The 22,725-nt window shown below is 48.1% G+C and overlaps 1 protein-coding gene across 3 annotated transcripts in view; it reads left to right on the top strand.

The window, feature by feature from the left end:
- The window catches only part of Faxdc2 (fatty acid hydroxylase domain containing 2), a 29,249-nt gene that overhangs the window by 694 nt on the left and 5,830 nt on the right, over positions 1 to 22,725 (top strand). The window contains exons 1-5 of one of the 3 annotated variants that reach the window (XM_033761589.1): positions 13,786 to 13,838; positions 15,317 to 15,483; positions 15,582 to 15,673; positions 15,797 to 15,900; positions 19,078 to 19,199. In XM_033761589.1, coding sequence (XP_033617480.1) covers positions 15,603 to 15,673; positions 15,797 to 15,900; positions 19,078 to 19,199 — 297 coding nt within the window. In that variant the 5' untranslated portion in view covers positions 13,786 to 13,838; positions 15,317 to 15,483; positions 15,582 to 15,602. Of the gene's footprint in view, positions 1 to 13,676; positions 13,839 to 15,316; positions 15,484 to 15,581; positions 15,674 to 15,796; positions 15,901 to 19,077; positions 19,200 to 22,725 lie in introns of those variants that run through there. The other 2 variants (XM_010639831.2, XM_033761590.1) reach the window with 2 other exon arrangements.

Below are 22,725 nucleotides of genomic sequence, written 5' to 3'. Positions count from 1 at the left end.
TCGCGGGTTGGGGCAGTTGTTTCCCACGCAGTTTCAACGACGTTTCTCACACTGGGATACAGAAGTTCAACTCGGCTCCGTAAAACGCAAAGGCGCTGATGCTCAGCTTCTGTTTGGAGATCAGAAAGTCCTTAGGCCAAGGGAAAGGTGTGACGGTGGACAACGCTCTGAGGGCAAACAGCAACGCTTTTCATTCCTTTATGTCACTGTGAAAATTTCAGCCCACACTTCCTGCTTGTCTGCTGTTGATCTCATAGTAAACAAAACCGGAAGGCTGGAAGTCTCTCTGGCATGTGATCAGGCGGGGCAGTGCATTTCAAGGGTGCTAGTACCAGGCAGTGTCAGGAGCAAAGCCAGCACTACTGCAACAGACCCAAGGGAGCGCTTCTGCCTCAAAGTGTAACCCTTTCTGGCAAGCATGTTACGTTCTGAGTGTCAGCCACCCTTCAGCCTGTGTATGCCTCAGATGTGTGCAGAGCTTGGGTCACAGCAGCTTTTCAAAAACCCTCTTACTTTCCCCCATTACTGGGGGTGGAACCCAGGGCCTCTGCATGGAATTGCTTCCTGGTCTTGTTTTATGGGTTGGTTGCTAGAGGCAGGGTCTCTCTCTATATAGTTCAACCTGGCTGTGAACTCACTGTATAGCCCAAGCTGGCCTCAAATTTAGGGTGCTACTCCTGCCTCAGCCTCCCAAGGGCTGGGATTACCAATATGCATGACCTCTCCGGCTGTTCTGTTTTTGAGACAGGGTCTTGCTGAGTTGCCCAAGCTGGGACTGCTCAGCTCCGGCCTAGAACAGAGACAAGACAGCCTAAGAGCAGAGGCTGAAGCAAGGAGGGCTCCAATCCTGACCTCAGTCACCCTCATTCTGTGGGAGTAACCCACTTCGGAGTAGAAACTATGCCAATCCCAAACAGGAAGCACCAGGCCAAGGGCTGGGAGCCTGGACCTTGCCAGAAGTAATTCAGAGGGAGTCACCTCTGTGCCCACACCCACCTCGTTACCTGTAACACTGGAGAGGTGGACCAGGTGAGGCCTTCTTGTATTGTTTAGTGTTTCTCCTCTAAAACTAAACTATTAAAGTGACTTTATAACATATTAAAAATAACACACACACACACATGCAGGTGATATATCTTACAAAACAGGAATATTCATCAGCCAAGCAGAATATCTGTGAACCCACAGTCTGAAAGAAAATCTAATTTGGGCTGCAGACAAATCTCAAGACTGAACCATTCCGCTCTTGTCATTCTCACCTTCTTCCTCTACTGTCTGTGTGCAAATTCTCAAGGCCATGAACATCAGCCACAGCCCCACTGTGTTATTTATCTAGATGTTTCAGTAAAAAGCCTGCAGCCAGAGTTTTATCGGCTTTCAATGGAACTCACTACAAAGTATTTAATTTGGGCAGTCTCAACAGTACATATCAGATTCCCCTAAGAGAGAATCAATCCATTGTTACAAAATGTGAGAAGCTTTTAGTGTATTTCATTTCTTTCTCTTCCTTGAATGCACTCCCTTCCTAAGTCACTATTTTCATACCCTTCTCCTAAGAATCTGATCATGTGGACAATCCGATTCTATAGCGTTACTTTACAAAGTACGGCAAAGGCCAGGCATGAGGCTCACACCTGTAATCCCAGTACCCGGGAAGCTGAGGCTGGAGGATTGTCGCACACCCATGCAATCTGTATTTCCTACACTCTCAGTCTGCGCAAGGAGCGCCAAATTCAAGCCCTGCCACTAAACAGCTGTCAGATTTGAAGCCGCTGACCAAACATCTCCAGACCTCCGTTTCCTCTGATGGAAAATGGAGGCATCAAAATAGTCAAATTCTGGGTTGGGGATTTAGTTCAGTGGCACCGCAACTGCCTCCCAAGTGCAAGGTCCTGAATTTGATCCTTGGCGCACACACGCACACACACACAGAAAAAGACAAACTTTTAGACAAGTTCCAGTTCTTAAGACTAGAGGAGACTTCAACAGGTAGACAAAAGGATTAGTCAAGTCGAACAGAGGAAACCCAATAAACTTATCATTGTAGTACTTTTTTTTTTGGTGCTGGGGATCGAACTCGCAGTCAGGCTCCAGAACCACTGAGCTAAATCCCCAGCCCCCATGTAGTACTCTGACGTTTTAAATATTTACAATGTTCCAAATTTTACACGCCCAAATTTCTAGCCTGACGGCTCTCACTGGCAAAAACGTGACAGGAACTTCTGGGGCAAACGCTCATCTGCCCCCCTGTTGGAGGTCTCCCCTAGAAAGCTGCTGACTGAGGTCTACAACTGAAAATGCGCCTCCAGCAGACAGACTCAGAGAGCAGCTGCTTCAGCGGAAGCATTCAGTGCAGCGCAGAGGACGCGCAGCCTAGATGAGTACCTCGTGAGCTGGTGGCTGCTCAAACGGGCACAGCTGAAGAATTCCAAGCATGTGAGGAAAAGGTTCACTGCTTCTAATGAAATCAGAGTCAGATAAACTCCTGCGCCTGCAGCCAGAGGGCCTTTCCACGCAGGAGAGGAGCCGTCTCCCCTGGGCCCTGTGGGGCACGACCTAGGGCGGACTTGCGCCATCAGGGCCTGTCCTCTCCCCACCTCCCCGCCGTTTAGCATCCCCCACTTCCCACACCCATGCCTCTAGGAAGGAACCAGGTCTTACCACTCTGCTCCTTGCTGTCATACCCTGCCTCTCTAGGCTTTTCACTTTAACATCTGCTTCTGTTTGTTGATATTTCCTTTCCAGGCCCCATCTCAAGAGAGTCTGAGGTAACTTCTAATAAAAGGATGTATACAATAGAACAGCTGCAGTTACATGAAAACTGGCTAGACGCCATCAGAGCCCGAACAGCTTTTATGTTGTTTTCATGGGGAGGGTGTGAACCGTAGAGAAAACAAGCAAGCGCTTTAACTGCTCCTGGTTTGATGTGAGACCATGTGAAATTGCTAATGAGAGAGGGAAAAGCTGTCACGATCACTTAAGGCACTGGTTTTTAATCACAGTTACCTGTAACAATCTAATGAAAGCCATGAACCCTTTGACTCTGAAAAATACACTTTAAATAATAAAAATAAACAATATGCTTCTCATATTGGCGCACACCTGTGATCCCAGCACTCGGGAGGCTGAGGCCAGAGGATCACTGTAAGTCCAGGGTCAACCGAGGCTACGTAGTGAGTTCAAAGCTACACAGCAAGACCCTGTCTCAAAAACAAAATAAACGTAATTGCAGCAGAGACAAAGCCTCCTCAAAACCCTTCAAGAACTAACCAGGAGTGGGGGCCCACACTTGTAATCCTAGCACTTGGGAGGCTGAGGCAGAAGGATTGCTGTGGTTTCAAGGCCAATCTCAGCTACATAGCAAGACTCCCTGAAGAAAAAAGGAAAAGGGGAAAAAAAAGCCCTTAAAGAACTGAAATTATCAGTATTACAGTAAGGGGAAAGCTAGTCAAAAGGAGGGTTATTCTAGGAATCTTCAATGCCTATAATGGATGCTGAATTAATTTTTAAATTTTTAAAATGTTTCTGTAGTTTTGTAAATAGGTAAAATATGCTCAGAATACAAAATTCAGAAGGCAGAAAAGAATACATGGTAGGCTGGGGATTTAGCTCAGTGGTACCTCGCAAGTGCAAGGTCCTGAGTTTGATCTCTGATACAAAAAAAAAAAAAATGGTAGAAATGTAGTCGTAGTCTTTCACTGCCCCTTCCCCCAGCTGTTGAGAAGCCACTCTGAGCAGTTTCTCAGGTCCTCCCCACGCATGTGCACACACACACACACACACATCCATGTGTCCCATGCATGTGCACACCTAATGCTTCTTCTTTTTTTTTTTGAGACAGGGTCTCACTATGTAGTTGAGACTGACCTGGAACTCACTATGTAGCCCAGGCTGGTCTTGAACTCACAGTGACCCTCCTGCCTCAGCCTCCCAAGTGCTGGGATGACAGGCTTGCGCCACCACATCCGGCATTACCTAACACTTCTTGAGAGTCCACACAAACCTGCCTTGCTCCTCCTACAGGGTTTCATTATTAGATGCATTTTTTTTTTTTGGTACCAGGGATCGAATTCTGGTCCTTGAGCTTTCAAGACAGGCAGTGGAATCACTGAGCTAAATCCCTGGCCCTGCATTATTTATTTTTTGTGACACTACAGATTGAACCCAGTGCTGTCACACTGACATACATCCCAGCCCTCCTTAAAATCTGTTCATTTGTATTAGTACACACTTGTGGTACACAATGATCACATTGCTACCAGGAAGTTGGTATAGGTACACACACATCTTAATTCTTTTTAAAAATCTCCTTCCTTTCCCCACCTCACCCCTTTTTATTTTTTATTTTGAGACAGAATCTCACTCCATAGCTAAGTTGTCTAGTTTGGGCTCAAACTTGCAATCCTCCTGCCCCAGCCTCCCACAGCTGTGGGTTTAGAGATGTGTGCCACTGTGCCAAGGTTAAATTTATTTTTGCCTATAATCCCAGCACTCGGGAGGCTGAGGCAGGAGGATTGTTGTGAGTTCAAGGCCAGCCTGGCCTACATAGTGAGTTCCAGGTCAGTCTCAACTACAGAGTGAGACCCTGTCTCAAATCGGCCCCCCAACAAATTTTTATTTTTAACTATTGTATAAAAACTTAAAAATTAGGCAGGTGTGCTAGTGCATGCCAGTATTCTTAGCACTCTGGGAGGCTGAGGCAGGAGGAGAACAAGTTCTAGCCTAGCTTGGGGCAACTGAGACCCTGTGTCAAAATTTAAAAAAAAAAATTTTTTTAAAGGGCTGGGGTGTGGCTTGGTGCAAAGGTCCTGAGTTCAATCCCCAGTACTCCTAAATAGCACATGTTTACATGGCATCACATGATGATTCCATCCATGAATGGCCTGTGTAATATATACATTAGGTTAAGTACATCTCCTCAAAGGGTTCTCATTCCTCTATGGTAAAAGAAATCCTTTCTCCTGGGGACTTTTGTTTTTTGTTTTTGTTTTGACATGGGGGTGTGTGTAACCCAGGCCGGTCTTGAACTTGCAGTGATTCTCCTGCCTCAGCCTCCTCCTGAGGCACAGGCATGTGCCCGGCCTCTTCTGATTTCTGAAGAATACAGTTCATTATTGTTATCTATGGCTGCCTTACTGTGCAGTAGCACTCTAGAACTTTGTAGTCCTATCGAACTGTGCCTGAGGAGCCATACGCCGCCCTGCCATACTCAGCCTCTGGTAATCACTATTCTTGTTGTTGATATTGTTTTTTTGGTATCAGGAATCGAACTCAGGTCCTTGCACTTGCAAAGCAGGCACGTGAACCACTGAGCTAAATCCCCAGCCCGTGGTGACCACTATTCTATGAGATGAACTTTTTTAGATCGCACATGTGAGAACGATCATGAGCTATTTTTCTTTCTCTGCCTGGCTTATTTCACCTAACCATGATCTCTGCCCCAACCATGTTGTTGCAAACAAAACTTCATTCTTTTTATGGCTGAATTGTATTACACTGTGTGTATGTGCCTTATTTTGTCTTTATCCATTCATTAGTTAATTGACACTTAGGTTGTTTCTAGTTATTGACTATTGTAAACAGTGCTACAATAAACCTGGGAGTACAGATGTCTGTGTGTCCGAGACAGGATCTCACCAGGTAGCCCAGGCTGGCCTTAAACTCACAGGGATCCTCCTGTCTCAGCCTCCAAAGTGCTGGGATTACAGGTGTGCACCACCACAGCTGGCTGAATCTTTTATTTAATTATTTATTTTGGTACCAGGGCTTGAACTCAGATTCTTGTGTTTGCAAGGCAGGCAGCAGAACCATTGAGCTAAATCCCTGGCCCTGAATCTTTTATCTTGATAAAACAAAACAAAACAAAACAAAAAAAACCTGTACATTCTGTTTAAACCTCAGTCTTCCATGGATAAGCTACAATGAAACTGTGGAGGAAAAGCTTCATGTTGGGGCTGGAGACCATGGTTCCAAGAGTTGGGAGACAGCCGGCACCATCCTCCTTGATGGGTTCCCTGGTATGCCAGGTCCTGCCTGACACAGGAGTCCCTTAGCTCTGGCCTGGACCTTAGCTCAGTCCCTTGGAGAGATTTTTGCCATGACAGGTTTATGTGTCAGGGCTGAAAGTTCCTCCCTCATCTGTGCCTCTAGCACCCGCCACAGATGGGGAAATTCTCCACAGATGCGTCTAGCAGGGAGGGAGGATTCCCAGGATCCATGTGCGCAGCTCAGGTTCTTGGCAGACAAAGTTACCTTGTTGAAATGGAAAAAAACTGGGAGGAGACTTCACTTCACTTCTAAGTGAAGTTCGCTGTTATACTGCATAGCGAGAGTCCCGGGAGCTTAAGAAAAGGCGCCTCAGATTCGCTGGACTTCCTTCCACAGTGACACGGTTGTCTGGACAGTCGGCAGCTCCGCGCCCTTCCCTCCTGGTGCTGATGGAGCGCTCGGCCCCCAGCACTCACAGACCTTAGAGTCTGCAGCCATCTCCCAGCTTGAACAGTTTCCTTTGATGTCGGCTTTTGGCTTTCTTTCCATTAAAACAGCTGCTAGGCTTCTTCAGTGAGTCACCTAGCGCCGCAACTCCCCTTGCACCCTGCTTTTGGGGACCCTGGACGGCAAGCAAAGTCACGTTGGAGATGAGCCTACCTCACCCCAAATCCTAGCCTGGTTGATGGGTGGTCGGTTGCTCTACACAACCCTTCTCGGCCTGGGGCTGGGGCCTCTGGAACTGCTCAGGACAGGGGCAGAGACAATTACTTCAAATTACTTCAAGGAGATCGCTTTAAAATCCTCCCAAGCCGCCAGGTGTGGTGGCGCAGGCCTGTAACCCCAGCACTTGGGAGGCTGAGACAGGAGGATCGAGACCAGCCTGGGCTACATAGTGAATTCCAGGTCAATCTCAACTACATAGTGAGACCCTGTCTCAAAAAACCAACCAACCAACCAAACAAACAAACAAAAAAACAAAAAGAAAAACAAAACAAAACAGTCCTCCCAAGCTCAGGTTTTGTTTCAGTATTGAGATTCAAGCCCAGGGGTCTTCTACTACTGAGCTACATCCCTAGCTCTTTTGTTTTTTGCAGAGATTATTTGAAAAAGTAAAATGAACAGTAAGGGAGAAACTGGCTCAGCAGAGCAGTCTTGGGCTGCGTAAAGAGGAAAAAGCAAGATAAAAGACTCCCTGGCGGACACGGGGCAGACTCTCGGAGGAAGGCCAGGACAGCCCCCATCGTGAGACAGAGTCCCACTAAGCTACTCTGACCGGTGTCTGCCGCCTCAGCCTCCCAGTCCTGGGCTTACAGGCCGGCTCCTCTTGAAACCCAGTTTATTAAACTGCCCAGTGGCCATTGGGCAGAGCGCTGTGGTTTGGGCTGAGAACCAACGTCCTGAAAGCCTTCGACGGCGCCCCCGAGAAACGTGCACACGGAGGGTTTCCCGCCGGCAGAACCTGCACACCTACAACCCACTCGGCCGCCAAGCCATCTGTCATTCAGGCAGCCTTTGGGAAGCGGCTGGGATGGGCTCAGCGCTGGAGGACACAGCAGGGCCAGCAGGCAGGGGCGCCCTCTGCAGTGAGCTGCAATCCACTCCCTGGCCCGCAGGGGGAGCTGGACCTACACCACACCCAGCACCCCAGTCTTTTCCTACACCTGACGCCAGTCTCCCAGACTCCGTGGCCTTAGTGTCTTCCCCGAGCCGTCCTTCCTCTGCCTGCCAGTGCTTTCTTCCTCCTGTCAGGTAATCGCAGTGCCAATGCTAATTAGCTTGCCGTCACCTCCCTCTGAAGTCCTGAGCCCCAAACTCTGGAAGGTCATGAGCTGTGTTTCTTCCTGCAGCCTAAGCGGTCTGAGAAACGTGGGCCAAAGGGAAGCGGCGTTCTCCAAAGTCAAAGCCAGTCAACAGGGTCTAGAATAATGGAACCAGGTCCAAAATATGTATCGCCTTAGCGCCTTCATCCTGGTCACACGGCCGTTCCTCATGACTGTGCTGCCCCTCTTCTGGAGGCTGACTCAGGAACGGGCCTCCTCCTGCACCTGGCGAGCCTGTCTGCCGTGCTGCGGTCAGGGCCATGAGCTTGGTCTGAGCAGGTGAATGACACTGGTGATGCGTACCAGAACAGAAAGACGGAGAATTTGCCACGGGAAATTTCATTCTCATTTTTAAAATCAGAGTTAAAAGTCTAGAATAACTAACATTCCCATGGAGACCAGGAAAGAGGGGAGTCGAGGAGATTAGGGCAAAAGGCCTGAGTAAAGTGAATAAAATGAAGGTGAGGACCTGAAGGAGATGAAGATAAGCTCCAGGAAATCGGAGGACAGAGGACGAGTACCCGAGTGAACCAGGAGCAGATGCAGATGTTAAATAATGAAGTCTGCTTTCGGACATCGGAAGCCTCCAGGTTTAGATGCCTTGGGCTGTATCCTCCTTGTGGAACCCTTCCCAACACGGGGAGCTTTCCTTTCCTTTGGTTCTAATAAAACCACACCCAGTTCTGCTCCACACTGTCCTGTCCCTTTCAGACTTCCATCACCCTCGGGATTGGGATGAGAGTTCAGAATTTTTTTTTTTAGTTTTTTTGAGACAGGGTCTCACTATGTAGTTGAGACTGACCTGGAACTCACTAGGTAGCCCAGGTTGGTCTCGAACTCACAGCAATCTTCCTGCCTCAGCCTCCAGAAAATTAATCACAATATGGGTCAACCATTCAATCGTTAAAAAAAAACATACCCAAAATAGAACCCATTTGTTGCCAGTAGATTTGTGCCAGGGGTCAAGACAAATCAACGGGGAAAGAAGAGTTTTCAGCGAATGGCGCTGAGATAATTGGATATTCCCAGGAAAAAGAATAAAGTTCAACCTCTTACATCACATATACACATTAACTCAGAGAGGGCCATCAAACTTTGATGTAACAGCTAAAATAAAAAAACTCTTAAAAGAAAATATAGGTTTAACTCTTGGTGACCTGGGATTAGGCAACGATTTCTTAGATAAAACACCAAAACACAAGCGACAAATAGGGAGAAAAAAGATAAATTGGCAACATGCAAAAATTTATAACATGCTGGGCATGGTGGCGCACGCCTGTAATCCCAGAACTTGGGAGGCTGAGACAGAAGGATCACCAAGAGTTTGAGGCCAGCCTGGGCTACATAGTGAGTTCAAGGCCAGCCTGTAGTACATAGCAAGACCCTGTCTCAAAAGAAATATATAAATAAAATACACAAATAAATTAAAACTTTTGGCTGGCTATGGTGGCACACGCCTGTGATCCCAGGATGCAGGAGGCTGAGACAGAAGGATTTCTGCGAGTTTGACGTGAGCTTGGGCTACAGGGAGTTTAAAACCAGTCTAAACTACACAGTGAAACCTTCTCTCAAAAAAGGAAATTAAAGAAAATGAAAACTTTCAGCTAGGCGTAGTGCCAGATGCCCTTATAATCCTGGCTACTTCAGAGAATGAGGCAGGAGAATTCCTCAAGCCCAGGAATTTGGGGCCAGCCTTGGCGATATAGTAAGATCACACCTAAAAAAACTGTTTAAAAATCTTCATTTACGGCTGGGGATATAGCTTAGTGGTTCTGCTGCCTGCCTTGCAAGCGCAAGGACCCGAGTTCAATACCAAAAAAATTTTTTTTTCATTCTGAAAATGAACGTAAAAAGGCAGCTCACAAAATGGGAGCACTATTAGCAACATGAGAAAAAAGACTGGCATCTAAAAACATACAGCAGCTTGCAACTTAAAAGACATGGGCATGGTGGCATATGCCTGTAATACCAACATTTCAGAGGCAGAGGCAGGAGGATTGCCAGGAGTTTGAGGCCAACCCCGACTATAAAGAGGTGAGTTGAAGGCCAGGCTGAACTACCCAGCAAGACCTTGTCTCAAACACAAGCAGGGGCCAGGGATTGAGCTAAGTCAGGCTGCTAGGGCTGCCGCCTGCGTCACAAGCGCAAGAACCAGAGTTTGATACCTGTTAAAAAAACAGACAAACAAACACCCCACAATCAAATGGTAAACTGGGCAAAAGATTTGAAAACACATTTCTCTAAAGAAGGTATACAAATGGCCAACAGGCACAAGAAAAAACGTTTAGCATCATTAGTCATTAAGAAAATGCAATTCAGGGCCAGGGATGTGGCTCAGTGGTTCTGCCGCCTGCCTCGCAGGCCCTAGCCAGAGTTCCATCCCCAGTACCCACCCCCTAAAAAAGCAAATCAAAAGCACAGTGGGAAACACCTCCACACCCTGCCTCCTGGGTTGGCCGTAATGTAAGACAGATGGTAAGAGATACTGGTAAGAATGTGGTGCGCTTGGGACCCTAATACTAGTGGGAATATAAAATGAGGCAGAAACCACACAAGAATTTAAATTTCTCAGAAGGTTAGGCTGGGGATGTAGCTCAGTGGTGCCGCCACCTGCCTCACAAGCTCAGTTACCCGAGTTCAATCACCGGTATCAAAAAAGAAAAGGTTAAATATCAGCAGGTTTGATGGCCCAAGCTCACAGTGCCAGGAAGCCGAGGCAGGAGCATCAGAACTTCCAGCCCAGCTTGGGCAATTTAGTGAGACTTTGTTTCAAAATAAAATACAAAAGGGCTGGGGATGTAGATCAAGGCCTTGGCAGAAAAAGAAAGGTCAAACATAGCTAGCATGTGACTCAGCAATGCCATTCTATGCCTGATAAATGTGTATGTGTATATATTCAAGAGAAACATATGTTCACACAAAAATGTACCTACACCTGTCTATCTGAGGAATGGATAACGTGCGGTATGTCTATGTGATGTAACATCATTTGGCAGTGAAAAGGAATGAAATAAGTTCAGGTCTGTGCTATAACTCATATGAACCTGAAAATATGCAAGGAAGCCAGTTACAAAAGGCTAGGCTACATACTGTATGATTTCATTTATACGAAATATCCACAATAGGCAAATCTACAGAAACAAACAAACAAAAAAAAATGCAAGGTGCCCTAGGGCTGCAGGGTAGGTGGTGGGAAGGGGGAGTAGAGAGGCTGGGGGCTGATCGTGGGGCAGTGAGGATGTTCTGAAGTCAGTTGTGAGGTCACATGCTCAACTCTGCCGGTACCCAAAGCCACTGACACACAGGAAGAGGAGGATTTGTTTTGTAATGCTTTTCATTATTGTTGGTTTTTGTTTTTCTTTTTTTTTTTGTTTGTTTGTTCTTTTGAGACAGGGTCTCCCTCTGTAGTTGAGACTGACCTGGAACTCACTATGGAGCCCAGGTTGGTCTCGAACTCATAACGATCCTCCTGTCTCAGCCTCCCAAGTGCTGGGATTACAGGTGTGCGCCACCACGCCCGGCTTGCTTTCCATTATTAAAGCTTTCTTTCCCTCCAAATTGTGATGTTTAAAAAAACCATAAAATTTACCATCTGAATCATAGTCAGCTTAAAGCTCAGGAGTGTTATATTCACGTCCCTGGCGCTCCAGAACTTTTTCACTGTACAAAACTAAAACTCTTCACCACTTTCCATTTCCCCTCGTGGCCAGGCTGGCAACCACCACGCTACATGCTACACCCACATGCAATACGGGATCCCAGAGAAGCAGCGGTACTCCTAGTGCGGTACTCCTCTGCGGGCTTTGCTTCCTGTTTTAGGCTGAATGGAGTCCCTGAGTGTACGGACCGCTCTGTGCTTAGCCAGCCTGCAAACACACGAGTGTGCAAGGTTGCTTCGGGACACTGCTTTTAATTCTTTTGGAGTTAGAGCCGGGTATAAAACTGCTATGATACCTGTTCATTTATTTATTTATTTATTTGTACTGGGGACTGAACTGGGGACCTTGTGCCTGTGGGGCAGGCGGCAGAACCACTGAGCTAAATCCCCAGCCCTATGTATTTTTATGTTTTATCGAGGAACTGCCAGTATTTTCCACACTGGCTGCACCATACTGATGCACAAATGTCCTCTACTTTGCTCGCTGTGCTCTCTTTGTAAAGTGACAGCAGCCCCTGTAATGGGTACTAAGCAATGCTGTGTTGCTCTTCGGTTTCCATTTCCCTCATGATGACTGTTTTGTGTTTGTTTGCTTTTTGTAGTACCAGGAATCTAACTTAGGACCTCGCACTTGTGAGGTGGGCACGGTGCCACTGAGCTAAATCCCTGGCCCAGATTAAAGCTTTATACAAGAACAAGCAGTAGGATACCCAGCAAGGTTGAGCCAGCAGCAAAGGGTAGCAAATGTTTTACTTTTTCACCAAACCCTGCCCATTCCAGGGTGTCAATTCCCCATGATTTAGCCCAGTGGTGCCACCTGCCTTGCAAAGTCCTGAGTTCGATCCCCCGTACTGACAAACAAACAAATAAACAAAAAATCATGGCACCAAGCCCGGTTGTTGCGCGCCTGTGATCTCAGCACTCCGGATGGCTGGGGCAAGAGGGTCACAAGTTTAAGCCCAGCCTGGGCAACCTAGAGACTTAGTGAGACTCTGCCTCAAGACAAAAAGTAGTAAGAGGGATGTCGCCTACTGTGAAGAGTTTACTCCTCACTCCGGGGTAGCATGTGGTGTTTCCATACGTGTGTACACTGTGTAACTGAGTGAGGGCAGGGAGGGCGCCGTGGGAGGTCAGGTGTAAAACTACAGTAACAAGGGGCAAAGTCAGATCCGGGCCGGCACACAGGTCGGTGAACCCCACCTGGAAGGGTTTGCAGCTGGACAAACAGATTTCTGCCCTGGCGGACAAACCTGAACACAGTCTGAAAGAGCACGTGTTCGAATGCGAAAGGAAGACACTATGCACAGCACTGCGACCCTAACAGCACCACCAAATCAAGAGGAGATGCCGCTTCACAAATGGCGGGTGACCTGCGTATCATGGCGCACGCCTATAATCCCAGAGCTCTGGGAGGCTGAGGCAGGAGGATCACAAGTTCATGTCCGGCTGGGGCCACTCAGAGATTTAGGGAGGCCCGATCTCAAAATTAAAAAAAGGCTGCAGATGTAGCTCAGTGCAAAGGCCAGGGTTCAATCTCCAATATTGTTTTAAAAAATCAAATCTTACTTTCTCTACTGGTTAAATATCAATTCTATTAAGATTTGTCCTTTCACAGTTGAAAATAAATTTCTCAAACACCTCTTTGTTTTTCAGTACTTGGATCGATCGGGGGCTTCAAAATAAGCTGCATTCCAGCCCCTATTTATTTTTGGAAAAATGATGCTTCCTAAGATGCCCAGGCTGGGCTCGAACTTGCGATCTTCCCACCTCAGCCTCCCAGAATGCTGTCATTACAGGGCTGTGCCAGTGGGCCCAGTTTAAACACATCTGTAATGATTTCCCTCTGGCTGATGCTCGTTAGGGTGCGTTCTAAAGAGAGGTGATGCCCAACATCATATCCATTTTCCCTTTCATAGAACTCGATTACGTTCAGAAAAATCTTTGTTTTTAGCCCAACAGATAATAAATAAATAAAGTGACGCACTTGCGTTACAAGTACTCATTTCAGTCCTGGATAAACAAGTCCATTCTCTTATAGCAGTGACTCTTGAGTAACTGAAAGAAATGGACAGACAATTGCTTGACGCTTGTTTAAAAGCTTTGGGTTTTACAGGTTTTACAGGTGCAGCATTCACTGCCCCTTCCCTTCCTCTGTCTTCCTAACATTACCTACCTCTTTCTGATTTGTTTCTCCATCTGAATTTCAGAACCAGTGTCTCCGCTCCAGAAATATCCCTAACCCAAGGCCAGCCCGAGGCCCCAGTCCCTGTCCTCAGCTGCGTGTGAAAAGCCCACTCACGCTTTCTTTCCCACTGCAGAAGAAGGGACAAGCTGGGAGACGCAAGCTGCCCCCGGAGAAGTCTGAGCAGGTAAAGCGGTGCTGCCCTGCGGTGAGCCAGTGGCCAGGGGCTCTCTCTGGACCCCTTGCTGTGCAGTTCCACCCGCTGCGAGGCAGGGGCAAGGCTGCCACACAGTGGCGCTCCCTGCAGTGTCTCAACAGAGGCCACTTGACTGCAAACTCCCTTAGAAGCTCAGGAGGGTCACTCTCCTGCACGTCCCTGCGGCTGTCTCATTACTGTCTCTTGACCTGCCTGCTGCCCACGGCCCTTAGCATACCCGTGTCTCGGGCTATAGGAACCCACCTTCCCACACCTGCTCCGGGGATGGGTGGGCCACGGGACTGGAGTCTGGGACCGGAACCGACCCTTGACCCCAGCTAACCACGGCACTGTGACTTCCTGCACCTCACACGGAACCTTTGTCCTGGTTATTGTATTTTTCTTCACCTGGGCTGCTGGAGAGATTCAAAACAAAACAAAACAAAACACCATCCCTGAGGAAATCTAATCTTGTACACTAAATTTAGATGGTAATTTGACTTCGTTTTGTTGAAACTCAAAAGACAAAAAATTCCCAGTGAGTCCAGAAAGGTTCCTGAAGAAAGCTCTCAGAATCCTCAAACTGCAGTCATCAGAAGAGCCCAGAGTAACCCTTCTGCAGACTCACAGTGACCTCTGAATAGCCCATGGCAAAGAACAAATTCTTCCTCAGTCACAGGCAGGCAGACGGGACATGGCGAGTGCTCGTTTGCAAAGCTCAGCACCCCGACAAGCACCGGTCCTACACAGGCTCACTGGCCAAGGCAGTGTTCTTTTGATCCAAAACATATTAATAACAACACTGAGAACAGTCCAACTTGGAATGGAGCGATCAAATCAGTGTCGCTGCCTCAGGTGGCGGTGTTGGGTTTGAAACGCAGCCCTGTCGGCCTCTCTCCCCTGGCTGGCACGGGAGCCCAGCACACCACACACCCAGGGCGGGCCTCCAGATCTGTCCTAGGAAGGCAGGAATCCAAGCAGAGCCCATCTGCACTGAGAAACGGAGGCAGTGGGAGAGAGCCCGTTCCTGTCCGCAGCACGGGGGAGACAAGTATCACACCCAGAAGCGGGGGCTCCTCTCCGCGTCTGCGTGGCCTCGGAGCATACCGTGGCCTCCAGCTCGGAGGGCCTTCCAGAGGAGCCAGGGTGAGGGCTGCCCGGCGATGGCCACTGAGCCTTACTCCATCTGGCAGACCTGGCTCATCTTGCAGAAGGCAGGGGGATCACTGAAAGTTAGAGCCTGTGTTCAAAAGCGAGGGCAGGAGGATGGGAAAACAGGCCTGGCCCATGGACACTGAAGTCCTACGACACAGGAAGGGTCCCTTCCAGGGGCCTTGACCTTCCTGCCCATGGGAACCACCTAGGGAGCTTTAGAAGCATGGCGACTCAGGTCCCAGCCCCAGACTCTTACATAATTGGGTCACAGAGGACTCTGGGTGTTGGTTTGTTTTTTTAAATTGATTCCAAAGTGCGGAGAACGTCGATCTCCATCTTCCCAGAGGACTGGTGATGACACAGTTGATAGAGAAGGTCCACCCGGCCTCTGAGTGATCACACTGCCGAACAGCTTCTCTGGAGTCAGGGTAATTCCGGTCCATCCCGAACGTGGAGCTCCACTTTTCACAAACACACATAGGTACTGTGTGTTTGTGAAATCAGCCAAGCGCCCCTGAGGGGGACGAGCCCCAGCAGGAACTGGGGGCACAGAGGCTGACCTGTTGTGTCCTGCTCCAGGAGGGACACATCTGGGGCTCCATGCAGAACACAGCATTCATCCTGGGCTCTGGCCTGCTCCTGTCCGTGGCCTTCTGGAACTCACTCACATGGTACGTTCGTCTGGCCCAGCCGAAGCCAGCACCTGAGGGTGGCATGGTTGGGGCATAGCCGGGAATAAGATGCTGCCTGCCCACTAGTTTTCACCCAGAAACCTGGATGGCTTTCCTCCCAAGGCATCTTCAGAGATTCTGGGGTGCTTCCGGCTACTTTTGGCAAGCCCAGTGGGAGAGGCTGCTGTGGAAGTTTGAAGGGAAAGAGTGGATCCTCTTCATAATAGGTGAGGTTTCCAGACCGGCATGTAGGGCTGGGGTACGTGACTTTAGCATTTGTCTTTTTTCACTCTTTTGTTCTAAAGACTTTTCAGTTTATTACTACAAAGGATGAGGACTTGAAGTTCACATCAATGAGTACTAAAATCATGAGGACTTTGGAAACAGGATATCTAAAAAGCAAGCTAAGGGATTGAAGACGCTCTCTCTCAAAGTGAACAGGAAAAGAACTGCTTTGCATAAAAATGCATGCGTTTTATAGCAGTAATCCAGCTTCGGCATGTTCCACAAGTGCAGGGAGCTGTCTTGTCTGAGACTGTGCTCCGTGGACCTGGTGTAATCTAGCTCCCTGGGCTGACAGGAAGTGGCCACTCTATTTACAGACAGAACTATGGCTCCAAACAAGCCTAAGAAAATAACCATGGAAGGGAAAAGCCATTTAAACAGATTTTTTTTTTTTTTTTTGGTACCAGGGATTGAACTCGGGTCCTTGCACTTGCAAGGCAGGCCACCGAACCGCTGAGCTAAATCCCTGGCCCTAAACACAGATATTTTAACTGCATTATCTACAACAGTGAAGGACCTCGCATTCAATGTTTTGTGTTGTTTTTACTTGAGACAGGGTCTCACTATGTAGTTCAGACTGGCCTTGAACTATGTAGCCCAGGCTGGCCTTGAACTTTTGGCAATCCTCCTGCCTCAGCCTCTCAAGTGCTGGAATTACAGGTGTATGTCACACCTGGCTGTTGATGATACTGTTTAACATTACAACATGCCAAGCCAGTGTAAGGATGGAGAAATATTTAAGATGAAACATTTGCCTGCCCCATTAGAAAGTATGTCACAGTCTAGGAGGGAAGATAAAAAGTCAGCTGCTCAAAAGCAAAATTTCAAATAAAATGCACCCAGGGAGAGTTTTTAGGGAGAAGGGGAACTCTGAAAATAGACTGAACATTAACTATGACACGGCAGCAATCACCAAAAGAGCGAGGTTACAGATGTGTAAAGATAGCAGCAGGAAAATATTTTACATCCTTCTGTGGCCACCGATTACCTAGGAGATGGCAGTGCTGGACAAGCCTCTCACAACCCCCTTCCAGGAGAGACCCAGAATTAAGGGAGTGCTGTTCATGCCTTTGGGATTTGGGATTTATTTTTATTTATTTTGTTGGTTTTTTCTGAGATAGGGTCTCACTATGTAGTTGAGACTGACCTGGAACTCATTATGGAGCCCAGGCTGGTCTTGAACTCATAGCGATCCTCCTGCCTCATCCCTGCAAGCGCTGAATTACAGGTGTGCGCCACGATGCCACTAAACTTGGGATTGGGAAAGTAGAGGAGCCAAAACAAGCACAATTAAGGTTTGCAATTCTGCAGTTACATAATCCTGTACTATCCTTGGCTGACGAGCACCGCTGGGGGCCAAAATGCTGTTTGTTCACAGTACGGAAGCAGAGATACTTGAAATGGTTTTGCAGAAAGTGGGATGTGGAGCAGAAAGGCAAAACTAAATTTTGTCCTTTCTTTTTGGTACTACAGATCGAACTTAAGGCCTTGCACTTGCAAGGCAGGTGGCAGAACCACTGAGCTAAATCCCAGGCCCCTAAATTTTAAGTCTTGCTCAATGTTTCCTTTTTTGTTTTGTTTTTTTGAGACAGGGTCTCACTATGTAGCCCAGGCTGGTCTTGAACTCACAGCGATCCTCCTGCCTCAGCCTCCCGAGTGCTGGGATGACAGGCGTGTGCTACCAGGCCCAAACTGCTCAGTGTCTTCTAAAGTGTCCTGCAGCACATCCCTGCTACAGGAGGTTAATGGGTGGAGTGGCCATGCCAATTGACCTGCTGCGTGAAGAGATGTGATCAATAATGGTGCCAGAATGACAAATATAAATTGAAATTGTCCTGGGCTAACAGAGACGCATGTCATCCTACTACTGTGCGGTGCTCCAGGAAAATACTGTTTTAGGGTCAAACAGGGCTTAGAATTTTTTTTTTTTCCTAAGGTGCTGGGGATTGAGCACAGGGCCTTGTCACTGAACTACATCCCCAGTCCGACTCCTTTTATTTTTTATTGAGAGGTTTCACCAAATCCCCAAGTCCAGGCTGGGCTCAAACTTGTGATCCTCCTGCCTCAGCATGCTGGGATGACAGGGTGGATTTTGACATAAACAGGTTTCTGTGCTTCAGGAATTCTCAGAGCCATGGACCACATCTCTCCCAAGAGTAGGGTATGGAAACCTGCACCAGGGCCCCTTGCAGGAGGCCTTCCGTCTCAGGGTGCCGACTACCCGAGGGTTTGCTGCCTACTCAGTAGGGGTATGGATGAGGTTTCCCAGGTCACCGTGTTCTTCCTTGGTATCTTCTCCCTGATAACGCCAAAGGACTCAGACTAAATTCATTTCTGTGTTAATGCATTCTACACAGCACAAGATGTGATCAAGATATATGGTACATGTCTCAGTGTTAAAATTACCCCAAGAGATGCACTACTGTAAATCCCCTTGTGATCCTCCCCTCACTTGGAACGCACTCGTCCCACACGACCTCTGCCCAGAGGTCCTCTTTGGCGTCTTTACAAGGTTCAATAAGACACAGTGAGCAGGTGAGTGGGCTGCCTGCCGAGGGCCATCCGGCAAAGGCAGGCTGGTGTGCTCCGAAGTGCATTCGCACGGTGCGTCCTTTTCCACGTGACTCATCAGGTCTGGCACTGTGCAACTGCTGGCGCTTCCAGAGTCAAAACATCCTCGGAAGGTAAATGTTTTGATTTAGTTCAGGGCATCATTAAACCATAGGAGCACCAAAAGACTCTCACGAAGGGTCTTCCAGAACTGCTGCAGAAAGTGGCAGGAGTGATGGGGAGCTTCAATCACAGGGGAGATTTGGAGGGGAATTAATGACAACCTGTCTTTTGCTGTTAATAAAGTTCTAAAAAGCAGTAAACAACCAGCGTTTGATCATACCTTCTATCAGCATACTGTCTCTAGCCACCTTAAATGCTGTTGTGCCCATTCTACAGCTAAGAAAATAAATGCACAGTCCTTCAGCGACTGCCCTTGTTCCCGGAGCTCGTCTGTCCTCCAGGGCTCAAGGGCGGCCCCCACCAGGTCCTGTACAGCGTGTGTTCAGTTATTCCGTGTGCTGTCAGACCCGACGCCTCCCTGAATTACCTTCTGTTTCCCACCTCAGGCGCTGCCCTAGTGCCGGTGCTACTCTTCTGGGCCTTCAACGGGCTTCTACTTGTGGTGGACACAACTGGAAAACCAAACTTCATCTCCCGCTACCGGATTCAGCTGGGCAAGAACGAGCCTGTAAGTGGTGCCACAGCTCCCTCGGTCAAAGCCCACAGAGCCAGCCTCGGCCCAGCAGGACCAAGGCCAGTACAAGCCTAGGAATTGTATTCAAGGCCCCTCAATCTAGCAGGGAATCTTTTAACCAGATTTTCATAACCTGGACCAGTATTCTTATCTCCTGATTCCCAACCCAGGATAACGTGTTGGTCCACAGCACTCGGTGAGCATTTCAGGAAGAGCAATGTTCTTTCCTCCGTCCACACTGTGGCCGACCCCACTGTGTGGGCTGTATGTGGATGGTGGCCACTGGCCTCTATTCCATCCAGCAGATGGGGTGAGGCGCTAGGGCGAATCCATGAGAGAGAAGCCCCAGGCGGCTCAGCACCAGGAAGAGAAGCCCAGAGTGCCCTTGGCCTAGTTCACCTGCTGCTCGGTGCTCTGAGGACTTCCAGAAACCTTTTGTTTTCTTTTTTGGTAGCAGGGATCAAACTCAGGACATTGCACTTGTGAGGCAGGCGGCAGCACCACTGAGCTAAATCGCCAGCCCCAGAAAGCTTTTCTTATCTATACCACAGGGAAGAGTGGATTCTTTCCTCAGTCCCACGCGAACCACACCTGGCTGCTTTCCCAGCCAAGGTAATCCTCTTTAATCACCTGCCAAGTCACCCCAGCCTCAGGGCATTTGCGCAGTGGCTCCCCTGTCACGGGGCAGAGTGCATGGACGGGAGGGCACTGGACCCAGTCTTTGGAACCGGCCCTTTCCAGTCCAAACTGCACAACAGTCTGTTCCAGAAAAGTACTTCAGCAATTCCCTCTTTCTTGTACTTTCATACACCTCTGCCCTAGTTATTTCTTCCTCTGGGAGCATGCTATAATTTTTCCCATTTTAAAACGACCTTTGGCCTGGCATGGTGGCACATCCCTGTAATCCCAGGACTCAGGAAGCTGAGGCAAGAGCACTGCCATGAACCCAAGGCCAGCCAGCACTACATAGTGAGATCTGGCTTCAAAAAACCAAAACAAACAAAAACGCAAACAAACCATTAACTTCATTTCCCATACCATCACACTCCCATTCATGTTTTTATTCCCCTCAGCTGGGCATGTGCAGTATATTTATAGTCCCAGCACTCTGGGAGGCTGAAGCAGGAAGATCACGAGTATGAACACAGCCTGAACAACTGCGTGACTTAGGAAGACCCCGTTATGGTTTATACCTAGATGCCCCCAAAGCCTTCCTTCTGTACTCATAGGCGGGGATGTGGGGAGGAGGCTGCGTGAGGGGGTGCAGATTAGCCCACAGATGAGTATACACCTGTGATGTTGGGAGGTGAAGGATGGGGGAGGTGGTCCCTGGGGATGTGGCCTCAAGGGTCTGTGTGCTTCCGTCCTCCCTGAGTCTCTCTCTCTGCTTCTTGCTGCCCTGCCATCAGCTGTATCTCCTCTGCTGCTTCTCTTCCATGTTGCTTTGGCTTCAAGCCAGCCAATTAGGGAATGAAATCTCTACATACTGGGAGTCAAAATAAACCTTAAATTGTGGGTGATGGGTAGAAAGCAACTAAGACAGACCCCACCTCAAACAACAAAAAAACTTTGTTTTTTTGGTTTTTGCGACAGGGTCTCACTATGTAGTTGAGACTGATCTGGAACTCACTATGGAGCCCAGGCTGGTCTCGAACTCACAGCGATCCTCCTGCCTCAGCTTCCTGAGTGCTGGGATTACAGGTGTGTGCCACCATGCCTGGCAACAAAAAACTTTAAAAAAAAACTTTAAAAGGACCAGGGATCTGGGGATGTGAAGGTCCTTGGGTTCATTCCCTAGTACTGACTGCAAAACAAACCCAAAAAAACCAAAAGTTGTCCATACAGTTTTAATTCTTTTCTGTTCACTTTCTTGGAAATGTTATTACAAGAATTAGTTAAATAATTTAATAATAGTTACATAATTAAATAATTTAAAAAAATTGGGCCAGGTATTTAGCTCAGTGGCACCACACCTGCTCCATAAGCACAAGGTCCTGAGTTCAATCCCCGGTACCAAAAAAATAAAAAGTTTAAACAAGTGGGAGAGGAATTTAGCTTGCCTCAAAAGAGCAACGTCCTGAGTTTGATCCCTGGTGGTAGGGTGGGATGGGATTTAAACATACAGAAATGGTGAAAAAATAGCACAGTGATCACTCATTTACATATAATACAGATGCATCAATTTGAAACTTATTATAATTTTTGCTTTATCCATATTTTAAAAGCTTATATGCATCAAGAACGTTTTATTTAACCATTTGAAAGTAAGTTAAAGACATGACTTCACCCCTACACCTTTAGTCTGGATCTCTTAAAATAATCACAAAAGCATCATCTATTTCTTCTTCTTTTTTCTATTTTTTTGATAATGGGAATTGAACTCAGGATCTTGCCCTTGCCAGGCAAGTGCAGCGCCACTGAGCTATATCCCCAGCTATTTCTTTTTTTTTTGAGACAGGATCTTGCTCTGTAGTTCAGGCTGGCTTTGAATTCACTATGTAGCAAGAGGCCGGACTTGAACTTGTGGCAATTCTCCTGCTTCAGCCTCCCGAGTGCTGGGATTCGAGGAGCACACCACCTTGCCCGGCTTCATCTATTTCTATAAACCTCTAATCAAGTGGTCATCCTCTGTCTTAGTCAATTTCCCCATCACTGGGACCAAATACCCAACACCCACAACTCTGAGCAGAAGAGGTTTATTTGGCTTATAGTTTCCAGGGAGTTCAGTCCACAGTTGGCTGGCTCCACCGCACAAACAGTATGGCAGAAGAATGTTCACCCACTGGGGCCAGGAAGCTGACAGAAGGCAGGGCAGGGTCAAAATGTACCCTTCCAGGTCACCCTCCCAGGGACCCAGCTGCAGCCAGGCCCCACCTCTAAAGAGCACATTCTTAAGTGGGCCAGGCCGGGTGAGTACAGCGCCCCTCCCCACCCGTCACCTTCCACACACACAGGAGGCTTTGGGGGTGTGTTCTGGGCCAAAGCAACACCCTCCCGAAGGCCTCTGCCAGAATTCCTTCGGGCAAGTTTATCTCACGCTGCTCACTGGAACACAAGTGCATGTTCACAGACGCCCATCCCCTCGTCCTTGATGTTCTTCACACAGCTTCCGAGACCCCAGTGACAACCGCCATGCTATGCTACTGATCACCCTTCATGGTCTCCTTTCTGGCTCTCTCCTCCCCATCCTCTTCACTGAAGGTGAAGGCCCAGGGCTCTGGCTTGGACCTTCTTTTCTTACTTTTTCTTTCCCTCAGGTGTGCCTTCAGCACCCTGGTCTTGTGACCATCTATATGCTGACCGCTCACAAATGTGTGTCTCTAGCCCAGAATTCTGAGTTCCGGGCTCACATGTCCAAGGTTCTCCTGTTTTGTTTTGTTTTTTCCCCTCATAGAGTTTATTGGTACATTTTAGGTGTACAGTACAGCTACATTCATCATTGGGATCTTGTACCTCTACATGACAGGTCTTGGTTCTCATTTTTTCCCCTTGTCCCTGCCCTCCCTTCACCCCCTCCCCC

The sequence above is a fragment of the Fukomys damarensis genome, unplaced genomic scaffold (assembly GCF_012274545.1).
Source record: "Fukomys damarensis isolate Sample0158 unplaced genomic scaffold, DMR_v1.0_HiC HiC_scaffold_9, whole genome shotgun sequence".
Taxonomy (NCBI): domain Eukaryota; kingdom Metazoa; phylum Chordata; class Mammalia; order Rodentia; family Bathyergidae; genus Fukomys; species Fukomys damarensis.
Note: the sequence above shows the minus strand (reverse complement) of the source record. Positions and strands in the feature narration are given on the sequence as shown.